A 21,232-nucleotide genomic window follows, 5' to 3' on the forward strand; every position below is an offset into this window, starting at 1 on the left:
TAAAAGATGCATTTGCAGCTGTGTATAAAAATGGGACCACCTGCGTAACAGCACACAGAAACATACTTGATCGTGAACCCTCATTTCATATTGATTTGAGTAATCATCTGCCCCTCAACCCACCTAGTTTCATATGAAGTGTACAGTTGGTTTAATCATACATAACACTCAAAAAACCCAGCAACTGTGAAATAACTAAAAATATATATATATTTCTGAGCACTTCCATCAAGCATAGCACTTCCTTAGAGCAGGCCACAGTGGACTTCTGTCAATGTGTTTAACAGTAGGCTAGCGCTGCCAAGAACTTAAATTCAAGAACCTAATTCCTAGTAAGTTACCATAAATTACATGAAACGTCATCAAAATGCAATGCAAACTACAGTAGTGATACTGCATAATAATGTTATGGTATTTTACTGGCCATTCTGTGGTAACTGTGAGGGTTAGGGGAGCGCGGGGCACAAAGTAACACTTTTTGATTATGGCTAGATAATTCTAAAATCATTTGAGTTTCACTAGTTATACTTTTTAACAAGCAACATACATATCTCTTTTACACATATGCACTGGAAGTTTGTTTGTAGGAGCTACTGTTCTTTTACAATTCCACCGAGTGGCGATAGGTGAAATGTTACAACCTGCCCCATATGCGGGGTTAGTTGTAACACTCATTCAAAATGCTGTTTTTAATTAAATGAATTCAATAAATGTATCTGAATGTGTATGATAGAATAGGATCTGACTATTTATGATACATAAGTCATGAACTAACTACAGGCGTGTGTCGAAAATTGACTTTATTTTCTATATCACGAGAAATAACATGAGAAATATCGCCAATGGAAGCAAAGAGTCTAACCAAGGTCAATCCTGCCAAGAAAAGCCCTCAAACCTGAAAACACATGAGGCAAAATGCAAAACATCACAAAAACTAACTAAACTAGCACTATCTGGCGCACATTTTTGTATTGCAACATCATTGTACAGTATGAGTGGCTTAGTTGTAACAGCGCGTTACAACTAACCCCGCTGGGTCACGTTTGTCATAGTATAAGATAAGCTAGCTCCTGCTATGAGTTGGCTACATGTTTCAAAACGGTGTTCATTTTTAGCCTACAAGACGGTTATTAAGATGATACAAGATTGGAGTCAGTGAGCTGCACCCACAACTTCGTAATGGAAAGACAAGTACCACCTAAACATTTACGTTGATGTCTTCAAAAGGCGTTTTGCTGCAGATCTCCGTGGAAACACGTCCATACTGACTGAAAATGTGTGGAACACCGTCTCATAGTAATGTGATTAACTGACCAATAGCATGCCTCGATCAACCCCCTGCAACTAGGGAAAAAGTCCGTGTTACATTTAACCCCGCGTTACTTTGTGCCCCGCGCTCCCCTACAGTAAGTCTAACAGTGCGCAGAAGAGGACCGGAATATGGACATAGAATCGAGGATGAGGAAGTGTGGAAGCAAGAGGCCCGCGATGCTGTGTAAAATGTAACTAAAAACCGTAGGCCTATGTGATGATTTGCAACTTAGTGTATTTAATCTTTAAATCGTTCTACCTTCAAGATTTCATTTGTGAAAACGGACATCTCCATCATTGACGACGGTGAAGTGCTCTTTAGTCGTTGGGAGAGAGAGGCTAACCTAAATCTCGGCAATTTTCTAGTAGGCCTTCAAATCGTGAATAGGTTGCCTGACAATTGACATTATTCCAACATCTTCCTGTCTGCTCTATGTTTTTCGGAAGGAACCACGATAGTAAATAGACCATGAAGAGAAAATGACTAGGGTAGGCTAAGTAGTTTTTTATTAGGCCTACAGTTAAAGGTAGGTTGACTGGCAAACCATTTACAAAGCGACACAAACTCGCAACGGCGACAAAATTAGTCAGACGTGACGTTAACGCTGCAGATCATGAAGCAAATGATTAATACCCCTGGTCACATTTAAAAAAGAAACAGGCACACATACACATAACCTACTTTGTCGCAATTGCGCCTCACTTCCGAAGCCGTTTTTATAATGTGTGATAATGGAATATGACCGTTTTTATCAAGTAGCCTATGGCCTAACCAGGGCCAGGGCTGCGTCGTTTAAAGTTCATTATTAGTATGGCAGTAAAATATGCGTAGTCTATGAACTGGTAGGCCTAATGTTTATTAGTGATGGGGCGACTCAGTAAGCAGAAGACAGACATTCAAAAACCTGAGACATAGGCCTACTGGCCTAGCCCAGAACCATAGAGAGAAATCTATAATCTGTTTTATCTACCGCTCTGGCCTAGCCTACTTCTGAGGCAGACCTGACTTACGCAAACGTTTGACTTCTACGTCATAGACGGTCAACATTCGGTCGCCTTTATGATGAGCCCCTATGGACCTAACGTAACTGAAATGTTCACCAGAACATTACCATTTCCTCTGAACCCCACAAGTGTCAAGCACTGTTCAGCGTCTACTTGTCGGAAAGAGAATCTACTGAAATATCTTCGCAAGCTTCAGGGGGTAGGCACAATGGTGAATCCTGCGTGTGTGCGTGCAAGCGAAAAAGGCTGGAGCGCCCTGTAGTGTATTAATCAATTAACTACATAGTATGTGTTTATTTTCAGCTAGTTCTTGGAAGGAAACAGCCGAGAGCTGAAATTTAGTTTCTAAACTCATATTGCACTTGCATCTCATGAACCCAATTTAATCTCTCCCAGTTACACAGGTTCACATTGTGGATGCCATCAAGGGCTCCATTCCCTGCCTGAGCACCTGAGCTGAGCCCCCAGCCAGGTCCCAGGACATGGGGAACACGGTGAGTTGTTGTTTTCGTCCAAATCCTCGGGACCGCCGGGAGGATCAGGAGGAGGGGCAGCGGTTGCATGAGGACATTCAGACCCAGCAGACCTCTGTAAAAACATTGGAGGGTGGTTCAGTAGGCGCTACCAGGGCAGATAGGTAAGATAGAGAACAATTCTATGCCTATGCTTTTCAGAATGTATGGCCATCTGTATTAAAAGTGTTAAAAGTCTACTTAAAAGACTTGGATGAGGATAAAATCAAGGATCAGCTGTCATACCTGCATTTCCTTCCAAATCCTGATAATTATCACACTATATCCTACTTTGCAGCTCTGACTCACCATTGCTCACTAATGACGAGGGCACTGGCCAGTCAAAACCAGGCCTGCCACTACCAGCTGTAAAGCTGGAGGACCGGCTGGTTCAGAATCCCTCGGCTGAGGGCGTGGTGAATAAGGCTCCAAAGGGGTTTTCTCTGGTCAGTGAGATTGATGCCCATCTGGACATGTGTGGACACCAGTCACTGCTAGACTCCTCCAAAGCCCTGGATGATGAACAGGATGTCCCTCTGCATAGCAGTGAGGATGAGCGGCTGCTCACCTCCGCCATGCTTGGCACAGGTTTCCCCTTCATAAATGCTAAGCTTGCTGAGGCTATCTCGCAGCATAGGAGTGATAGTGGTCACTCGATCAGCATGGAGGGACAGCCACCCGTTAGTGGCCTTGATCTCAACTCTGTTCCCACTGATGCTTGTGCAAGGTGAGTCAGGAAAAGTATGATTGTCTCAGTTCCATAATAGAACTGTTGTATATAATACATTGGGTTTAGTTCAAACACACAGCTTAAAGAAACATCTTAATGGGGCCTCCTCTAGCAAAGACATTTGGGAATTGCATAATGATGAGTTTATGTTGGTAGGTTTTTAATAAATTAGATTCCTTAATCTCAACATTCATTTTCTGTCTATTTATGTACAGAGGCTGTGCTGCAGCCTCTGCTGCCCAAGATGTGGTGTTTGGCCTGAGCACTAAGTCTTCACTGGGCAACCTGTTGGAGGGGCTAGATACTCCGAAGAGATCCCAGAAAAAGCAAGGCGTGAAGGCAAAGAGTGTACCCCTTCCAAAGTTGCTTGCTGAACTTGCTGAACTTCAGAAGGTTGTGGTGAGCTCAACTGGTTCCACTGACGGAGGGCTGGCTGTAAATCTCCAGGATGAGAGACCTGGAAGTGCTGGCAGGTGGAGCCCAGTGTCAGATGGGAGTGAGGCTTGGTTTACTTGGTATGTCAGTTGCATAACCATTTACCATAGGAAATGAATGAGAGAGTTTTGGATCAAGTCAGTCATTAAACAGCAATTAAGACATTTAACCTAGAGCATCCAACCTCTCTCCCTACAGTGGCGAAGATCTCTATTATAGTGAGGAGGAGATTGAGGAAGAGCTGGCGAGGCAAAGTGTCATGGAAATGACTGGTGAATAACTCTAAATGATTGCTGTATTGATATTCTATCATGGCATGTACATTGCCAGTAAAAAATCTCCTTGTACTCCTTTCAATACAGTTCCAGAACAGGACCGATGCAGCTTTGAGCCGCCCGTTGGCATTTTAATTCACAGCGAGAGGGAATGGAAAGAGCAGACCACCGAAAGCATAATCATTAGAAACGTATGTCGTACATATTGCATGTGTATTTTCTCTCTTGACAAGGTGAACAAGAGCACCTGCCCAGCCTGCCACTAATCTTTTTTCACTCTATCCCTCTGTGTGCACTTTCCTCCAGGGCTACGCTGTGCTCTCCCAGAGCTTTGGATTCGTCCGGCGGGTAAGGGAAGACAACTACTGTGCCCTGCGAGCCTCCCTGTACCAGACACTGATGAGCTCTGCCCAACTTCCTGACTGGCTCCAGCGGGAGAGTTTCTTATTGGTATGCCCATCTTCTCTACCCTAGGGGTTACTAGTAGGCTGTCAAAATAACTGATTCATTTCGATTAATTAATTTGAGAAAAAAATAACTGATTAAAAAAAATAACGCAGATTAATCGATTCCGTATGACCTTTGACCCCGAGCCGTTGTAGTCAGTAACCATTAGACTGTAAAATGAAGGAGAGAGAAGAAAATGTCCTAGATCATTGATTGGAACATTTACTTTTAAAAAACGGTCTGATGGTGTTGATAAAAAATAAAGTGTTGATTAAAATAAAGTCTTCTGCAACAACAAGGAATTTGCATATCACCGGAGTTCATCAACTCTAAAGTCGCACATAAATGCAAAGAAATAGTGTTGACATTGAGGGGAGTGTTAATTTATTTTCATTGTGTCCCCTAGGTTATATCTGTGGCCTGAAATACCTTGTATGTGAAAAACAACTTCTTCCCAAAGCACTTTTGAATTTATTTCCTCAGCATATTAGGTCATATCATAGATTATTATGCCCATTATTAAAAAAAATAATAAAAGAGTTTTTGAACTTTAATGTCACTAATGCTGCTAAATGCAAAGAAATAGTGTTGATTATTCAATTTTTATTTATATCTGTGAAATACCTTTAAATATTTTGAAATTTCCTCAGCATATTAGGTCATATCATAGATTATTATGCCCATTATTAAAAAAAATAATAAAAGAGTTTTTGAACTTTAATGTCACTAATGCTGATTATTCAATGATTTATTTGAATTTAAATATTTAAAATACATTCACAGCAAAAATTATATATGCGATTAATTTAGATTAATTAATCACAGAGTATGTAATTAATTAGATTAATTTTTTTAATCGATTGATAGCCCTAGTTACTAGCTGTACATCGTTAGGAGAGATAACAGAGTCTCATTCAGAATGAACTGTCTTCCTTCTTAAACAGAAATAAAGAAATAAAAAATGTTAACTGCATCATGTTTCTATTATAGTGGAGCAGTGTTTGCTCAGGCCCTTTAACATATCAAACATTTCACTTGAATTTTGTCATTTTCCTAGATCCCTGATGAGCTTGAGACTCGTTACGGTCTGATTAAAGGCTGGTTGTTTCCTGACGTTTGCAAGCAGACAAGTGGGATCAAAGATGATGTGGATCTTATGAGACACTATCTGAGCCTTCTCCGGAAATGGGTACAACTCTCATTTGCATATTATCACAGTGGTTGGATATTGTATTACCTAAAGTAATACGTTAAACTTTGTTGACATTTCATTTTTCCATATCAGTCATTATTGTAATGCACACGTTGGGGTAACTGAGATTCTGTGTGTGTGTTGATGTTTGCGTTTCTGTATAGTGGCATGCGGCGGCAGCCTCTCCTGGGCTCGAGGGTCGCAGACGTGTGTGTGAGCAGCTCTTCCAAGGCGGAGAAGACGAGTTTGGTGTCATGGAGGCACTCAAGCTCCTGATGCTAGCCTGTGCCGTGGAATTGCACGCCGCCATGGAGAGGGGCAAAGACGTGCCAATCTTCTGCTGGCTGCTATTCTCCCGCTACACCTCCTCGTGCCCGCGCACGTTCCTGGCCAACCACCTGAGCCAGGTTGGCTTCAGTGGAGGCATGGAGCAGGTGAAAAGGCTCAGGGAGACTTTTGATGTGGTGGTTGTTGTTGTTGTTGTTTTTTATTGTTGTTGTTGTCCCATTGACTGCCAGATGAGAAGGTGTATCAAAGTCTGTTGTGATATAGCCTACTGTTGTTGGCTGTTGTCTTCATTTCTGTGTTATAGGTGGAGATGTGTCTCCTGGGTTACACACTGCACCACACCATCAAGGTTTACCGCCTTTACATGGCCAACATGGCGGACTTCATTATCACTCATTACCCGGATGATCACATTCAGGACTGGCCCTCTGTCTGCCTGGTAACCGAGGATGGCCGACATTATAACGTGGCAGTTGGCGAACCCGCCTGTCCTCAGGAGGACCTTTCCAGAGGACCTCACTGATTGATTGTTGACCCAAGTGACCAAGGTCCAATCATGGCCAATTCAGGATACTATTTTACACCATTCATGTTACTTCAATACATTATTTTCTCAGCATTATATTTGCGACTGTATTGTGGATTCTTTGTCTGGAAGATTTCCTTTGGAAGGTGACCTCGAGAAACGGAGATCTATGAGCATGGCATAGATAGATAGATAGATAGATACTTTATTGATCCCCAAGGGGAAATTCAAAAAATGCACGTCTGACAAAAAGTCCTATCATATAGTCGTATCATATGTGGATACATACAGTACACACTGTCAATAAACATCAGCTCAGTAAACTAAATGACTTGGGTGACATGTCAGGTGGTCAGGTGTCCAACTCTCTCACCTAGAGCAGAGAAAGTGACCAGCTGCAGCAGTCAGATCATGATGGTGATCTTAGAGTCTTCCTGATGCTGGCGCTTTCTTTTATACGCCCACCACTCATGTGTGATCAACCTCATCTTCATGCTGACATATGGTACATGCAGAGACCATGATCATCCAGCTGGCCTTTCACACACACATACATCCCACACACAGCCTTATCATTTTAGCCCGATACATCAGAACCAGGCCATCAGGCTGCTGCTATGCTGAACACTGAAGTCTGTGCTGTTCTGTTCTGTTCTGTTGACACAGTCATTTAACGTGCCTTAAGTTTTCCTATTACATTATCACAAAGTAACAGTGAGAGCTCACCCTTTTATAAAGGACCATGTGCCAAGGCCTGTGTGTAGCCTCTGCAAATGAGTCGTGATATGCACTGGCATGTAGATTCTTAAGTAAATAAGTCATTTTTTCATTAATTCATAAAGCACATTTAAAATACAGTTTACACTGACCAAAGTGCCGTATATAGTGCAATAAACAGATTGTGGTTAAGTTACAGAAAAGGACAATACATGAATACAGATATAACAATCATAAAAGGGCAGGAAAAGCCAGGTAAAAGGTGTGTTTTGAGCCTAGATTTAAAACTATAATAGAGAGAGCATCTCTGATGGAAGGTGGCAGCTGATTTCATAGGCGTGGCGCAGCCACAGCAAAAGCTCTATCACCTCTCCGCCTGAGTGAGGTGGAACATGCAGGACACATAAGCTACAGGATCTAAGGGACCCGGGAGCTGCAGTGGTGGTGATTGAGATTTCTAATGTAGGATGGGGGTAGATTTGTTTTCCAATATGATACCCTTACAGCCACTTTAGTGTACAGTATACCCTTACCACAACTCTAATGTACAGTATGATGCCCTTACCGCAATATTAGTGTACTGTTTGATGCCCTTACTTTAGTTTTATTTTACGGTAAATAATACTATACCGCAACTTTCCAGTAAAATAATTCAATATTAATTAATTACATAATAAATTCAATGACACAAGTCAATGTAATAACAATGTTTTATTATTCTTTACCATTAACAATTTCACACATTAGCTTTTTCAAAAATACTTCTGTGAACAGATGGAATCATAACAATATTACAGATTTTTAAATATTCTTACAGTAAGTCAATTGAACACAATAAAAGAAAGAACACATCCCCCAATCAGATGTTGTCTTGGTTGTTCTTAATAATTATCATATACTAAATCTTCACGTTACATGAGTTCTTTCATATTTAAACAGTCCTGCAGTGTACTCATTTTAACAAGCTTTAACACCTCTGTGAATTAATGAGTGTTTACAGTAACAGAAAAATAAAGAATGACAAAGTTTGTTCTTTTGGTTTGGCTTGTACAGGCACAGAGCTTACAAAGTCGATTCTAGGCTTGCCTTCAATCCTTGCCCATTGGTACTGGCACATTGCTGACCATTGAAATGTGGAGAAAGAAAGGGAAAATGTGTGACAGATGGTCATGGGTTTATCTACGGTAATCTAAATTGCTGATGGACAGGCTAACAACCTGTGTAATGAGACAAAATAAAGCCATCAGTTGTGCACATGCCATGGGAGGCAGGTTTTGGAAAAGAGACGCAAAGACTTTGTCCATACAGTATGTTGTATATCAGTTTGTTTTCCTTGTAGGTAAATATGGATTGCTCACACAGTCCACATGTGAAGTAGTTTATGGAGTTTGTTACTCACCTCTGTGGATGCCAACATCTTGATATTCCAGACTGGATCATGTGCTCTTTGTGGGATAAAGTCAGGCTTCAGACTGCTTCCTGGGTGCATTCTTCCCATCCCTCTTAGTTCACTGTTTTTTCACGTCATGACTGTTCTCCATTTAAAACAATGAAAAATACGTAGAAAACAATGACATATAGGCTACATTTGTAAGTGCATGCACTTAATGTTTTATTTGAGTGTAATGTGACAGTGGCCAACCTAACATGGGATAATAAGACACTATTGCAATTGTAACAAGATAACATTTGCCAGAGGTGGAAAAATATGAAAATATTGTACTCAAGTAAAAGTACCAATACCTTGATAAAATATTACTCAAGTACAAGTTAAAATACCGATCTGAAAATGTACTCAAGTAAAAGTAAAAAGTAGTTCATTTAAAATGTACTTTAAGTAAAAGTTACTTAGTTACTTTTTTGGGGGAGGGAGGGTGGGTACCAGAACAACCAGTTTTACCAGAGACTTTATAATGAGGAGATACAGCACTTAAAAAATCCTCCATAGTAATGCATGGGGTTAGTTTGTAACGCCAATATGGCAGTTGTCTACACATATCACAACCCTTCTGCGGCAAAACGTTGACATGTGAATACGTTGAGCCAATCATGTGGTGTGTTATAAAATACATTGAGCCAATCATGTGGTGTGCTGTGAAGACATCGTGCCAATCATCTGTTGTGATCTCGCTGCTGGAGCAAGATTGGTGTCATGAAGCCTTACGCACACGCATTTCTGCCGAAATAGATGCACGATAAGTGCCCAAAAAGTGTTGCAATATGGCCGGCGAGTGAAGGTACTTGCCTGATAAGGATGTTGAGAAATTGAGATCTATGTGAAAAATCACCTCCTTTAAGTTCTAAGTTTGAGCAGTAGTTGATTTTCAAAGTTAGTTGCACTCATCCTTGGGTCGCTTTGCAGTGAACAGTAATCCAACACAACTGAAAAGCCCCTCACAGGCAGCTGAGGCAGGCAGGCCAATGTTGAGTTGCAGAGAGTTTTTTTTTATTTGGATACGAGCAGAAGGTTCAGCAGATTAAAGGGTCCGAACTAGGGGAAAGTAGGAAGTATAGGGCAATGGAGGAGAGGGCCCCTTGAAAAGTGGAATACAGGGGGCACAACATTTTCATCAGGCATTAGTAATAACTCAGGTAATCCACACATAAAAAATCCAAACAACTCCATAGTAGAGTCATGTGTAATGAAGTGGAATTACACAGGGAAAAAAGTATTGAACACGCTAAGAAAAAAAGCACTAAGGCAAGGGAAAGGGAAGGAACGAGCTGGAATCTGTAAGTAGTTAGAGAGTAGTTATCCTTTCTATCTGCATAAATTAATATAAGCTTGGTTAGTAGCTTACATATTGATGGGCTATAAAAAGGTTTTTCATTACCAAGGTGTCACACAAGAAACATTTCATGATGGATAAAAGCAAAAAGCTCTCATGACCTTTGCAACCTTATTGTTGCAAAACATATCAATGAAACTGGTTACAGATGCATTTCAAAACTTCAGAATCTTCCAGTAAGCAGCATGGGAGCCATTATCTCCAAGTGGAAGGAACATCTCTGCATCATCAACCGGCACAGGGCACAGGATCTCCTCGCAATATTTCTGACCAGGGAGTCAGAAGGATAGTCAATTCCAAGAGCCAAGGACCACTCGGAGAAAGCTCCAGAAAGACTTGAAGGCAGCCAATTCAATTAAATTCAATTAAACAGTTCTGGAAGTAATCTGGAACTAAAGATCAGGATTCAGAAGAGGGACCCCTGGAATCTGTTTAGAACAATGGACCAAAATCACACCTGATACTGCGACTAATAAGTTTTGTCATACAGGAAATGTCTTAAAGCTGTCTTTACAAACAAAGGCTTTTCCACAAGTATTGAAGAAATTTCAGTAGGCACGTTCAATACTTTTTTCCTGTGTCATTCCACTTCAATACACAAAACTCTTATGTTTGGATTTTTTATATGTGTGTTAATATAATGTGTGGTGAAAATTTCGAATAGACTCACTGGAGGTTTAGGCTAATTACTGAAAAAAAAAGAAAAAAAAGCGTTCAATACTCATTTCCACCATATATTTATTTTACCTGCATATTTTAACTTCCAAATTAAATGTAAAAATGAATGTCAGACGAAATGTAAAGTTTGACTGACTGGATTTTGTATACAAAACATAGTGAAAACTGTCTAAGGTCACTCTCACTCTCCCTTGCTAAAGAGCTAAATGGTTTAGTCCGCCTGAACGATTCAAGGTAGTCTATCTTTTGTTTATTTAGTTGAGTATCGCTAGTAGTGGACCGCTAATTGTTGTGCAGCTGGTGCAATGTCTTTCCCCAAGAAAGCCAAGTCAGGTTACTAAAAACAAAGGCCAAAACAGGAAAAAGAGAGACATCAAAAATGAGGGAAAACAACAGCTAATAAACTTCTTTCCAAAGAAAGGTGAGCACAAACGTCAAAACACGAAATCCCATGGTGTTTGCTTGAATATCTCCGCAATCATTGGTGCTAAAACGAACTGAGACAACCCATTATAGCGGAAAATACACTTTTATAGGTTAGGCTAATCTGATGCATATCGTGATCCAGCTCCATCTCCATCACTTTTAGAAAGACTGCATGGCGTCAGCTTGATTCATGTCCTGTTGTAGGCTACATGCTGATCATTATAACTAGGCTAGTGGTTTAGGGCGCGATTTTTTTCTCTCCCTTTCTGTTTTCGTTAGTCTTAACTTTTTTTTTTACTCAAGTAATGGATGGGATTTTTGATGTAGCGAAGTACAATACTTCACTCAAAAAGTAATCAAGTAAAATACCGATCAAGTAATCAAATAAAATACCGATTTTATAAACTAGGCTACTTAAAAAATACAAAATACACAGAAAAACTACTCAACGTGAGTAAATGTATTTCGTTACTTTCCACCTCTGACATTTGCATGATGTATTAGTAAACTAGGCAGCTCTTTTAAATATCGATGTGACGTGATAGGCTAGTACAAGTAAATCACATAATCCTACAAACGGCTAAATAACCAGTCTTCTTAAAAAAAAAAAAATCATGCGACGCGAGCGGAGCGCTTCAGTTGCGCACCCGGGAAAGCTGGACATAGCCTACTTTAAAAGCTACAGTAGCACTAAGTTACTGCAGTTTGAATGATTTTTGTTTTGTCAGATATTAACAGACTGATAGTAGGTTGGAGTGAGTATTGCACTAAGCTGCACTCGCACAGACACCAAATTATCTTATTCTTATGGTCATATCTAAGAACTTCCAGAAGGTGGCAATTTACTTCTTATTGTAAATATCTCTTGGAATAAAGCTCTCCCCTTTGTTCCATGACTGCTAACGGGTTTTTTGAGACCAGTAGTAGAAAGCCTTCGTATGATGGATAACTTGTCAAGCATACAGGACAAGTGCTATGTGTGCATTATCATAACATCACGAAGCAGTTACAATTACTGTAGCTCACTGGATGAGAATTAACACGTGGGGATCAAGGTGACACTACTGCAGCACACGTACAGCACAGCTCTGCGTGTGTCTCTTGCAGGAGAGAGCACCGGAGATGTGGTCACTTTAGCTGGGACGTGTAAGTAAAGGTCGTTGTAATCATAGACATAAGATACATAGACGCCGCATCGACCGCTACTCCTTACTAGCGCTGACGAGATTTGGAGCCGCCATCTTGGACCGGTCATCCACTCCACTCAGTGTAATCTGTTTGGCCGGTGAGATGAGCTGTCAGCGCACTTAATTAATCATATCTCACTGAATACCGAACAGATTCTCACGCGGTTTTTTTGCTGCAAAGGTCATACATGTAGCTATGATACAGGGCACATGATTTAGCGTATTTTAATATTCATAGTGGGTTTAACAGTAATAGAATATTCTGAGATATGATATAAAGTGACCTGACGTCCGATATCAAAACTGGGAACATAATCCATGTTTGACAGCATAGACTAAACTAGTTTGATACAAGTTTAATGAGTTAAATATAGTTCACAGTTGACAGAAAAGTTCCATCAACAGCATTATTCACAGTCTACAGAAAGGTTCCATAAACATTTAAGTGAGATCAGTGCCATTCAGACATCTGAGGGGTATTCCAAGTAGGCCTACGTGGTTTAGTGACAAACTTGGGTAAATTGACTCAGAATAAGTTGTAAACCTCCCAGTAGAAAAGCTGTATGATACAGGAAACATGGTTGTGTGTATTTTAATATTCATAGTGGGCTTAACAGTAATAGAATATTCTGATATATATGATATATTATAAAGTGATGACATCCAATATAAAAACTGGGAACATAACTAAGTTTTAATGAGTTAAATTTACAGAAAAAAATCCATTAACATTTTCAGTTCAGTGCCATCAAAAATAAAGTGATGAACAGACATTGGTGTGGCATAAAGGAAATGGAGTAACTGGGTTCAATATCAACAGCATTTGTTAGACAAGTTCCATAAATATTGTAAAGTGCAAGTTTGTAGGTTTGTTTCCGATCCTTAAAAAACAGACATTGGTTTGGCATAGTAAGTGTAACAGTTCATCAATTCAAGACAAAAAGGTGACTTGTCACTTGTACAGTGTCAATGGGTTCATCAACAGCATCTGTTATTTACAGTTCACAGAAAGGTTCCAGACCCAATGAAGAGATTAAATGAAAAAAGGAATTAAGAAACATTTTAGAAACTGCTAAGATCAACCCGTTCATTGCAATCAGTAAAGAATCAGGGAGTGTCTTCACAGGCTCAGTGAGACAGAGTTACCGCCATGCAGTTGGTTCTATGATTTCACAACTGGTGCATGTCATTTTGTATGTTCCCACCTTGCTAAAATTGCTTGGGTACACTTTGGCTTAGAACAAAAGTGCTTCAGACAGCAGGTGGGCAAATAAGATGGCATAGTAAACTGGGTAAACTCCATAAAAGAGGACTGAGTCAACCAGACGATGGGAAAATGGGACACAGAGTGGCGAATGCAGGTGATGAAGGTGGAGCTCATAAATCAAACATTCAGTCACAGTGTAGCAGATACCCTGCAGTACTGCAATGAAGAGCTGCACCTTCCTCAGTTCCAGGGGTGTGAGGAGACCGTTCAGTTCATTCACAGTCTTCTTGAACAAGGCAGTTGTTCTGGAGAGATACAAAATAATAAATAAATGAATGAAAAGGAATTTGAGAGGCATCTTATTCTTGTTAGGGTAAATGACATGTGAATAATACAGTGTTGGGCAAGCTACTTCGAAATTTTAGTGAGCTAAACTATCAGTTACTCTGCCATGAATAAAACACTACACAAAACTACCACCCAGTCAAATGTATTAGTAGCCTAACACAAACACAGCAGTAGGCTAGTTCACTACATAGGAAGCTACTTTAAATTGTGCTAATTTCACATGACAAGAAAAGTGTAGCTTGTCTGGCTAAGCTACTTGATAAATAAAGAAGTTGAGCTATTGAAAAGTTACTTTATTCAGGAAATAGTGAGGCTACCACCAACACACTTAGGCTACAAGTAGCAGCTAGCGATTGCCCAATAGGCTAGTCTGTGCCACTTGTGTAAAATTCACCGCCAAATCTAGTATGATTTATTTTTTACAATAGCCTTCTTGTGTCAGTTGTAATCTAAGTCAGTGTTATGGAATATGACTTATCAAGTCTCAGTTCATAGCCGGGTGAACACAGAGTAAACATAGCCTAGCTAGATGGCTACGATTTTCATACAGTAATATCAAAGATTGCTCCTTCTCAGCTCTCTGGTAATATTTCTATTCACAAAATATAACCAATAGTATGGTTATGTTAAATCTTACTTGTGAAAAGTAAATCCCCCGAGTATGGTCCGCCGATTTGAGAAGGAACATGCTGCACAGTGCTGTCATCTTGTGTCTTCTGCTGCAACGCAACGAGGAGTATGACCGGTCCAAGATGGCGGCCGCATTTCTTGTTTCCAGCAGCCAATGCGGCGTCTATGTATATTATGTCTATGGTTGTAATGGGGATGTGAGTAGCCTGTCTATTTCTGATTGTTTGCCTCTGGTACCAAAGTCATGTGTCACTATGGGCAACACAGAAATGTGGCAACTCCCTTTGGAGCCACTAGAGGGCAAGCTTGTGTTGGCTATAACGATACAGCAGCAGCTGCAAAAATCCAATGCAACACCTCCAATGCAACAATGGATCGAAGTGCTATCTTGTACCTGAGAATATGAACAGTAATAGAGTACTTAAGCTCATGTAATCACTTTATGATCATTTTGTCATATCATGTTATCTGAATTCTGGAGAATTCTAGAGATACAGTAACTGCTATTTAGGTCCTTGATGAAAGGTGGGTGATAAAGGAATACTCTGGGTATGTGGAAATGTGGTTAAATATCTTTCCCAATATCTCACAATTCATATTAACTTCATTGTGGTTGTAGTGCTACTAGAGTGTCTGTTTGCCAGGCCTACAGGCTCTACACCTCAAGTTGGTGTGTGATGAGAATACTGGTGCATAATGGCTGCCGTGAATCACCCAGGTGGGTGCTACACATTAGTGCTTAGTGAGGTTCCCCCCTTCACTGTGAAACACTTTTGGTGCCCTGAAAAGCACAATATAAATGCAATGTGTTGTTGTTAGTGGAGTGCTTCTTTGTTCGTAGCTAGAGGGAACAGAGAACAGGTAATCACTGCCAGAAGTTATTTGACATTTGTCTTTATTTTCTAATAAGGAGCAAGCTTTATAAATTGCATCAGATTGATACATATATGATCATAAGCGGATAATCAAATGGATGTTATACATACAATACTCATGGGCAGACAGTTTGCTTTATAAACAGTCATATTACCTACAGTACATACGATACGTCAGCACTCTTCTCTACTAAAAGGAAAACACAACAGTAACCACTGCCTGTAAGCCTTGTACTGTAAATGTGCTGCATTAAAACCCAACATTATGCCTTTCACTATTTCCTTTCAAAACAGTTCCTAAACTCTTTGACCTTTCCCCGCCTTCAGTCTATTCCTTGTGCTAAAGAAGAAATGAGGACATACAGGAGGTCAGTGGTGACATACATGAGATCCACTCCAATGTCCATTAATAATCCTGCCCTGTTGGCTGAGCCAACTTAAAACACCCCCCCCCCCCCCCCCCATTAAAACACAAGAAATTCCAGCACATCAGTTCAAGATCAAATCACAGAATCAGGACCAGCTCTAGTAAATGACTTATCAGCAGGCAACACAATATCTGCATTTGCATTTATAAAAAAACAAATGGGACTCTGTGGATAGAATTCTCAGGGTTCATCCTGTCTGTACTTACTCCTTGAACCGTCCACAGGTTGGTGTAGACCAAGCTCAGTCCTGAATGATGTTTTAACATACACCATTCTTCACTTGTTTTTTTTTTTACAAAAGTGTTTTCTTTTTTTTCTTTTGCTTGACAGAAGCCCTTCCTTGTTGGAAGCCATTTAGGAACAACCAAGAGCTGTTTAAAATGCTCACAATAAACCTTCATTGGAATATATTATTGTTTAAAAACCTCAAACTACTAACACAACCAAATTGTGGGGGGCAATGATTTGCACCCCCATTTTACCATCAAACTTTTCAAGTGGTTTACATTTTGCGACTTTGACTACACTCTATACTGCCCTGATAATTATTGCTAACGTGAGATTTTTTTGAGCCCTTTCAAGGAGACAGGGTCAGTTTCCCTTTTAGATCCAAAAGACAAAAGATATTTGTTTGATTCAATGATAGCAGTGTTTCTAAAAACAAGTTTTTCATCATCAAATAACATCTTAATATTTATTATACATTCTTTGTTCATGCTGTGGTGGCACGCTGAAGTTGCCTTTAAATGTTTCTTCCTGGCAAACGTTAACTGATATATCTGAAATAGATGTCTGAAACATTTGGAAATGTGTCCTCTATATGTGTGAAGTGTCTCTTTTGAAGTCAAAGAGAAAGAGGCTTTCCAAATACCCACAAACTTCAAAAGTATTAATCAAAGACAAAAAAAAAAATGTTTTCATTAAACATGACACACAAATATAAATCCAGTATAATGTTTCTATGATTAAAGTAATGTACATCAAAGGTGTATAAATTATGACTAATGTAATTTCATCCTGAATAAAAAGCCGCTTATTACCTGTCGAGTTCAACAGTTTGATATAATTAATGTTCAAAGGTTGTTATGAATACAAACCAAAGATCATAACACCCCATCAGTCAGAGAAAGAGCGACCATGAGAGTTTTCACCGAGGCATGCTTTGATCCAGCCTGGGTCCTCAGCAGGTAACTATCAACCGTTCCAAATTTAGCCCTGCGTTCTTTAGGGAATAGTCATCTATCCTGCGAGGCAGGCGGGAGAGAGGAAAGGAGAGCGATCAGCCACAGATGCCTCCCTGAAGTCCTACCAATCACTGAGACTGGTGCAGATGCTCTAGCATGCCTGGCCCTGGTCCAGATGCTTGGCCGATTTTCTCTACAGATCTGACTTTATCCCCTCCTCTCTCTATCAATTTATCAACCTCAAAACAGTGATGATACATGGGGGCTAAGGGGCCTCTAAATTAAAATACACAGCCAGTTCTGTGTCGTAAACAACAGGGAAACAAATAAATGGCAAATTGCTGAGGACAGAAATCGGAGCAGGAGGCAACCAGAGATGCAAACATGTTCGGGAGTTGCTGTCGAGTTTGAAAAATGCTGGTTTGCGGCTTTGTGTTTCGGAAGATGAAGTGTAGTTGAAACATGCTCAGTTTTGCAAATGTGCGGTGTGAGAGATAAACCTGCACTGAAACGGTTAAGATGCACAGCGGTAAGAAATCTTTACAGAAGAACCAAAGACCCAGGGCGTGGAGGAGAGAAGAGAAGGACCTAGAGGCCATCTGGCCGCCGTCTTCTCTCCTCACCCACGGCTCAAGAAGGGGCTGGGTGCACATCGATAAGGAGCCGAGAAAGAAAAGCGTCTCTGTCGCCCCAACTAATCTCCAGCTCTGTGGACATGTTCATCAGAAGATGGGGGGCCTTATCTCCTCGCTTCTGCAACCGAGAGAGAGAGAGAGGGTCCCTGGGCGTCTGCCCCACCCACCATTGTGTCCCCCTCTGCTTGCCGCTGGCCCATGGTGGCCAGTCCCTGAGGAGCTGTCCTTGGCTCACATTCAAACCCCAGACACAGCTGACAGGAGCGAAGGCAGAGCCAGCTCCCAGAGTGCCTGGCACATCAGGAGCAAGGTCTGTGTAGGGAGGAGAGCCATACGATCCAAGTTCGGGAGACTCCTTTGAAGTCCTTCGGTTAGGAGATGGGGACCGTCACACCTCGATGATGTGCACAGATGGCGTCCTCTTGTTGTTGTTGCAGTTGTTGTTGGGGAACTGGGAAAGGAAGGAACAGCAAAGATATTCATGAACGAGAGAAGGGACATGGGGGTCGTGTCAACAGCACACTGATTACTTTACTGTGAAATGTGTGAGTTTAGCAGCAGGAATGGTGGAAGACAAGACAGAGTGAAAAGGATGGGTGAATGTCAAAGATAGACAGTATGAGACAGAGAACCACAGAGGACATGACTCATGGGAATTCAATGGGTTTTTTGCATTTACATTGAAAACATTAATGAAGAAACTTCAGTATTTGCTGTACAACTGATCTGAATCAACTGATACTGTATTGGAGACAATGGAACTTAAACAATCACCCTATCACTGGGTTTGGCTTGAAAGAGTTTTAATTATGTTGCCAATTCATGTTTTTTAAAGAAATGTGTGTACACACCTGGTAAAGGGTTGTAAAGGCCGAAATCAAGCCAATGAGTTTATCTCATGAGGTGTATTGTACTATATATATATATATATATATAATAGGATGCCTATGTTCTTCACTGACTGGATGATTCCCCCAAGGTCATTTGCATACAATAAAGGAGGAATGGCCTCATGGATCTGGTGATGTCATGAGGTGGGGGGTGTTTCGCATGAGCCATTGGGAAGCAGGAGCAGGGCGTTTGCGTGAGGCTAAGTGGAGTCGATCATCGGGACAATTCACCTGCCCAGTGTCATCGGGGGGCCTTGGAGTGTAGTAGAAGGGGAGCAGGGTTATACCTTACTGCGCAACAGCCCCCCTGAGGGGTGTTCAGGGGTACTACACTCGGAGGAGGTCTTGGCTTTGTCTTTGTTGTTGTTGGGCTCGTTGTCTTTGATTATATCATACTGACGGCAAAAGAGAGCGATCACACCTGAAAGCAGTGGGGGGAAAAGGAGAAATGATATCAGAATATACCAGCAACCACTTAAAATGTAATCTCATATAAATCACCTCTAGGTTTCCCCGAGCTGGTAAGAGAAGGTAGATGCAGCATAAAAATGTCTGTATTTCGTCAATATTTAGTACTCTGTGGCTGTGGGTGGGGGCTGCATTAATGTATAAAGAAAGTAGATCAAAAAGGACTGTCCTTTGAAATACTTTGAAAAACTTCAAAAACTTCAGAACCCCTTAAACCAACATTTAATAAGTTTAATGAATTCCTGTATGTCCCCTGCAGTGGAAACAATGCACTGTTAAGTTATTCATACAATCAGCAGTAGGCAAACTTTGGAACCATCCCTTACCTGCCCACATAATGAGTACAACTACGATGATGATGATCTCCCCTGCCCTCAGCTGATTGGCTTGTCCCACCTCCTCCATGGTAACCTCGTCTGTGGAAGTACAAGTGAAATATACATCACTACACATAGCTGTAGCCACAAATGAAAATGGAGGCCTGTGAACTTGCTGAACTCTGATTATAAAATGAGATCATCAGCCTTTGACTCTCTCCATTTGGGAGACTGATTTCTCAATTCCTCCTCCCGCTCCCCTGTGTTGTAGCCCCTTCACTTCAATCAGTGCGGCGCGTTCTGATGTCTGCTTTTTTCAAGATTCCGTGTGAATTGGAGGCCAGGGAACACGACGGCGTGTGCGGCTTCCACAATTAATCCGACTCGGGGGTTGTCAGTGCTTTTTTACAGGGGGAAACGGCAAACACCCCAATTAGCCCGTGTGTGCTTGCTGTCAGAGAGGCGGAGAGGGGAGAGTGTGTGCTGTGAATGCTGAAGTGCGGAGCCAGAGCTGCCACTGGACAGGATTCTGTCCACCAGGGGTTTGCAGGGAGAGACTGGGGCGTCGGGGAGGGAGTCAGTGGCCCAGGGTTGAATCGATTGAACTGGGAGTGTTCAATGAAAGTCCATGACTATCATTAATATCCTCAAAGCCAAAACTGTGCGGCAGCCTCCATGAATGTATGCATGGGTTTCACGGACTACTGCACAGTTCAATTATTGAAGTGTTAGTGGGCTGTTGTGGCGTGTAAGGTAGAATTGTGAAATTTAATGAAGCCGAGGGTGGCCAGCATTAGATTAACAAATTGTATTTTCTACAGTAAAATGACTCTATAGTCAAATACACATTGGCTCACATTACTCTTGCTGTCATTAATTGGATCTAAAATGCTCTGTTTATGGGTAGGCAACTTGCAGCTGTGCATAGTTTCTCATCAGGGACAAAGTATCTTTATCAGAAGATTTCAACCGCCTAACCCAAAGAGGCTGAAACCTCATCTATGGTAGATTTCAAAACTTTTGATCTTCTTGTACATTTTGAGTTGTTTCCTTTATTTCTCTACTTTGTTAACTTTGAATGTGTGTGTGTGTATGTGTGTGTCTCCCTCTGTGTGTGTGTGTGTGTGTGTGTGTGTGTGTGTGTGTGTGTCTCCCTCTGTGTGTGTGTGTGTGTGTGTGTGTGTGTGTGTGTATGTGTGTGCGTGTGCCTGTCTCTCTCTCTCTTTCTCTGTGTGTGTGTGTCTGTGTGTGTTTCTTGGCTTGCTTGCCTTTGTGTTTGCCTGCATGCACGTTCTTGTGTGTATCTCACAGGCATTTCTTTTACACATTTGACAAGATCCAGGAGCTGCTGTCAGCATCATTGTACTAAGCCCCTTGTGTGTGAGTCTGCATGTGTGTGTGTGTGCGTTTGTGTGTGTGTGCGTTTGTGTGTGTGTGTGTGTGTGTGTATGTGTGTGTGTGCTCATGTACTGTATGTGTGTCATGCCTTGCTCTCAGACCCTTCATTTCCTCATCATTTCCACATCTTTCTCTTTTATCTGTTGGCTCCGTCTGATGATTCTTCCCCTCGCTCTTCCCATCCCATCTGCCTCTCCTTTTCTTTGATCTCACAGAAAACTTGTTTAGAGGAGGAACGGCAACAACACAAAGGTAGACAGGAAGAAGAGAGGAACTGACAAGAGTTCTTGAGTTGTCATGACACCCACCCTAAACCAGGCATAGACAGCAGCCA

The 21,232-nt window shown here is 41.2% G+C and overlaps 2 protein-coding genes and 1 long non-coding RNA gene across 7 annotated transcripts in view; 2 read left to right on the plus strand and 1 right to left on the minus strand.

The window, feature by feature from the left end:
- The first annotated feature begins 2,262 nt into the window (after nt 1-2,262).
- LOC125284268 lies at nt 2,263-3,189 on the plus strand. 3 transcript variants are annotated; one of them, XR_007191850.1, is made up of 3 exons: nt 2,263-2,601; nt 2,713-2,953; nt 3,127-3,189. It is a non-coding gene; the product is annotated as an uncharacterized LOC125284268 (long non-coding RNA). The 3 variants fall into 3 exon arrangements; XR_007191849.1 differs by having other exon boundaries at nt 2,264-2,527; XR_007191848.1 differs by having other exon boundaries at nt 2,265-2,515.
- Nucleotide 3,190: 1 nt separating this feature from the next.
- On the plus strand, nt 3,191-6,819 carry LOC125284267 (ubiquitin thioesterase otulin-like). The gene is made up of 8 exons (XM_048228150.1): nt 3,191-3,555; nt 3,774-4,073; nt 4,192-4,265; nt 4,356-4,459; nt 4,575-4,718; nt 5,773-5,904; nt 6,072-6,341; nt 6,500-6,819. The coding sequence occupies exons 1-8, from the start codon at nt 3,302-3,304 to the stop codon at nt 6,716-6,718; spliced, it is 1,497 nt and encodes a 498-aa protein (XP_048084107.1). The 5' UTR covers nt 3,191-3,301; the 3' UTR covers nt 6,719-6,819.
- Nucleotides 6,820-16,055: 9,236 nt separating this feature from the next.
- Nucleotides 16,056-21,232, minus strand: part of fndc5a (fibronectin type III domain containing 5a) — a 22,015-nt gene continuing 16,838 nt past the window's right edge. The window contains exons 4-6 of one of the 3 annotated variants that reach the window (XR_007191906.1): nt 19,510-19,599; nt 18,947-19,136; nt 16,056-18,276 (exon numbers count right to left, since the gene is read on the minus strand). Coding sequence is in view for 2 of the 3 variants with exons in the window: in XM_048228731.1 (XP_048084688.1) it covers nt 18,197-18,276; nt 19,008-19,136; nt 19,510-19,599 (299 nt within the window). In the remaining variant the exon portion in view is untranslated. The remainder of the gene's footprint in view (nt 18,277-18,946; nt 19,137-19,509; nt 19,600-21,232) is intronic. The other 2 variants (XM_048228731.1, XM_048228730.1) reach the window with 2 other exon arrangements.

This window comes from Alosa alosa, chromosome 19 (assembly GCF_017589495.1).
Source record: "Alosa alosa isolate M-15738 ecotype Scorff River chromosome 19, AALO_Geno_1.1, whole genome shotgun sequence".
NCBI classification, from domain to species: domain Eukaryota; kingdom Metazoa; phylum Chordata; class Actinopteri; order Clupeiformes; family Clupeidae; genus Alosa; species Alosa alosa.

Excerpts from the sequence above, each read along its gene's own strand:
- LOC125284267 (XM_048228150.1), top strand. The coding sequence starts at position 3,302 with ATGTGTGGACACCAGTCACTGCTAGACTCCTCCAAAGCCCTGGATGAT. Across the intron at positions 4,266-4,355 it reads AAGTGTCATGGAAATGACTG|TTCCAGAACAGGACCGATGC; the intron begins GTGAATAACTCT and ends CTTTCAATACAG. Across the intron at positions 4,719-5,772 it reads AGCGGGAGAGTTTCTTATTG|ATCCCTGATGAGCTTGAGAC; the intron begins GTATGCCCATCT and ends TCATTTTCCTAG.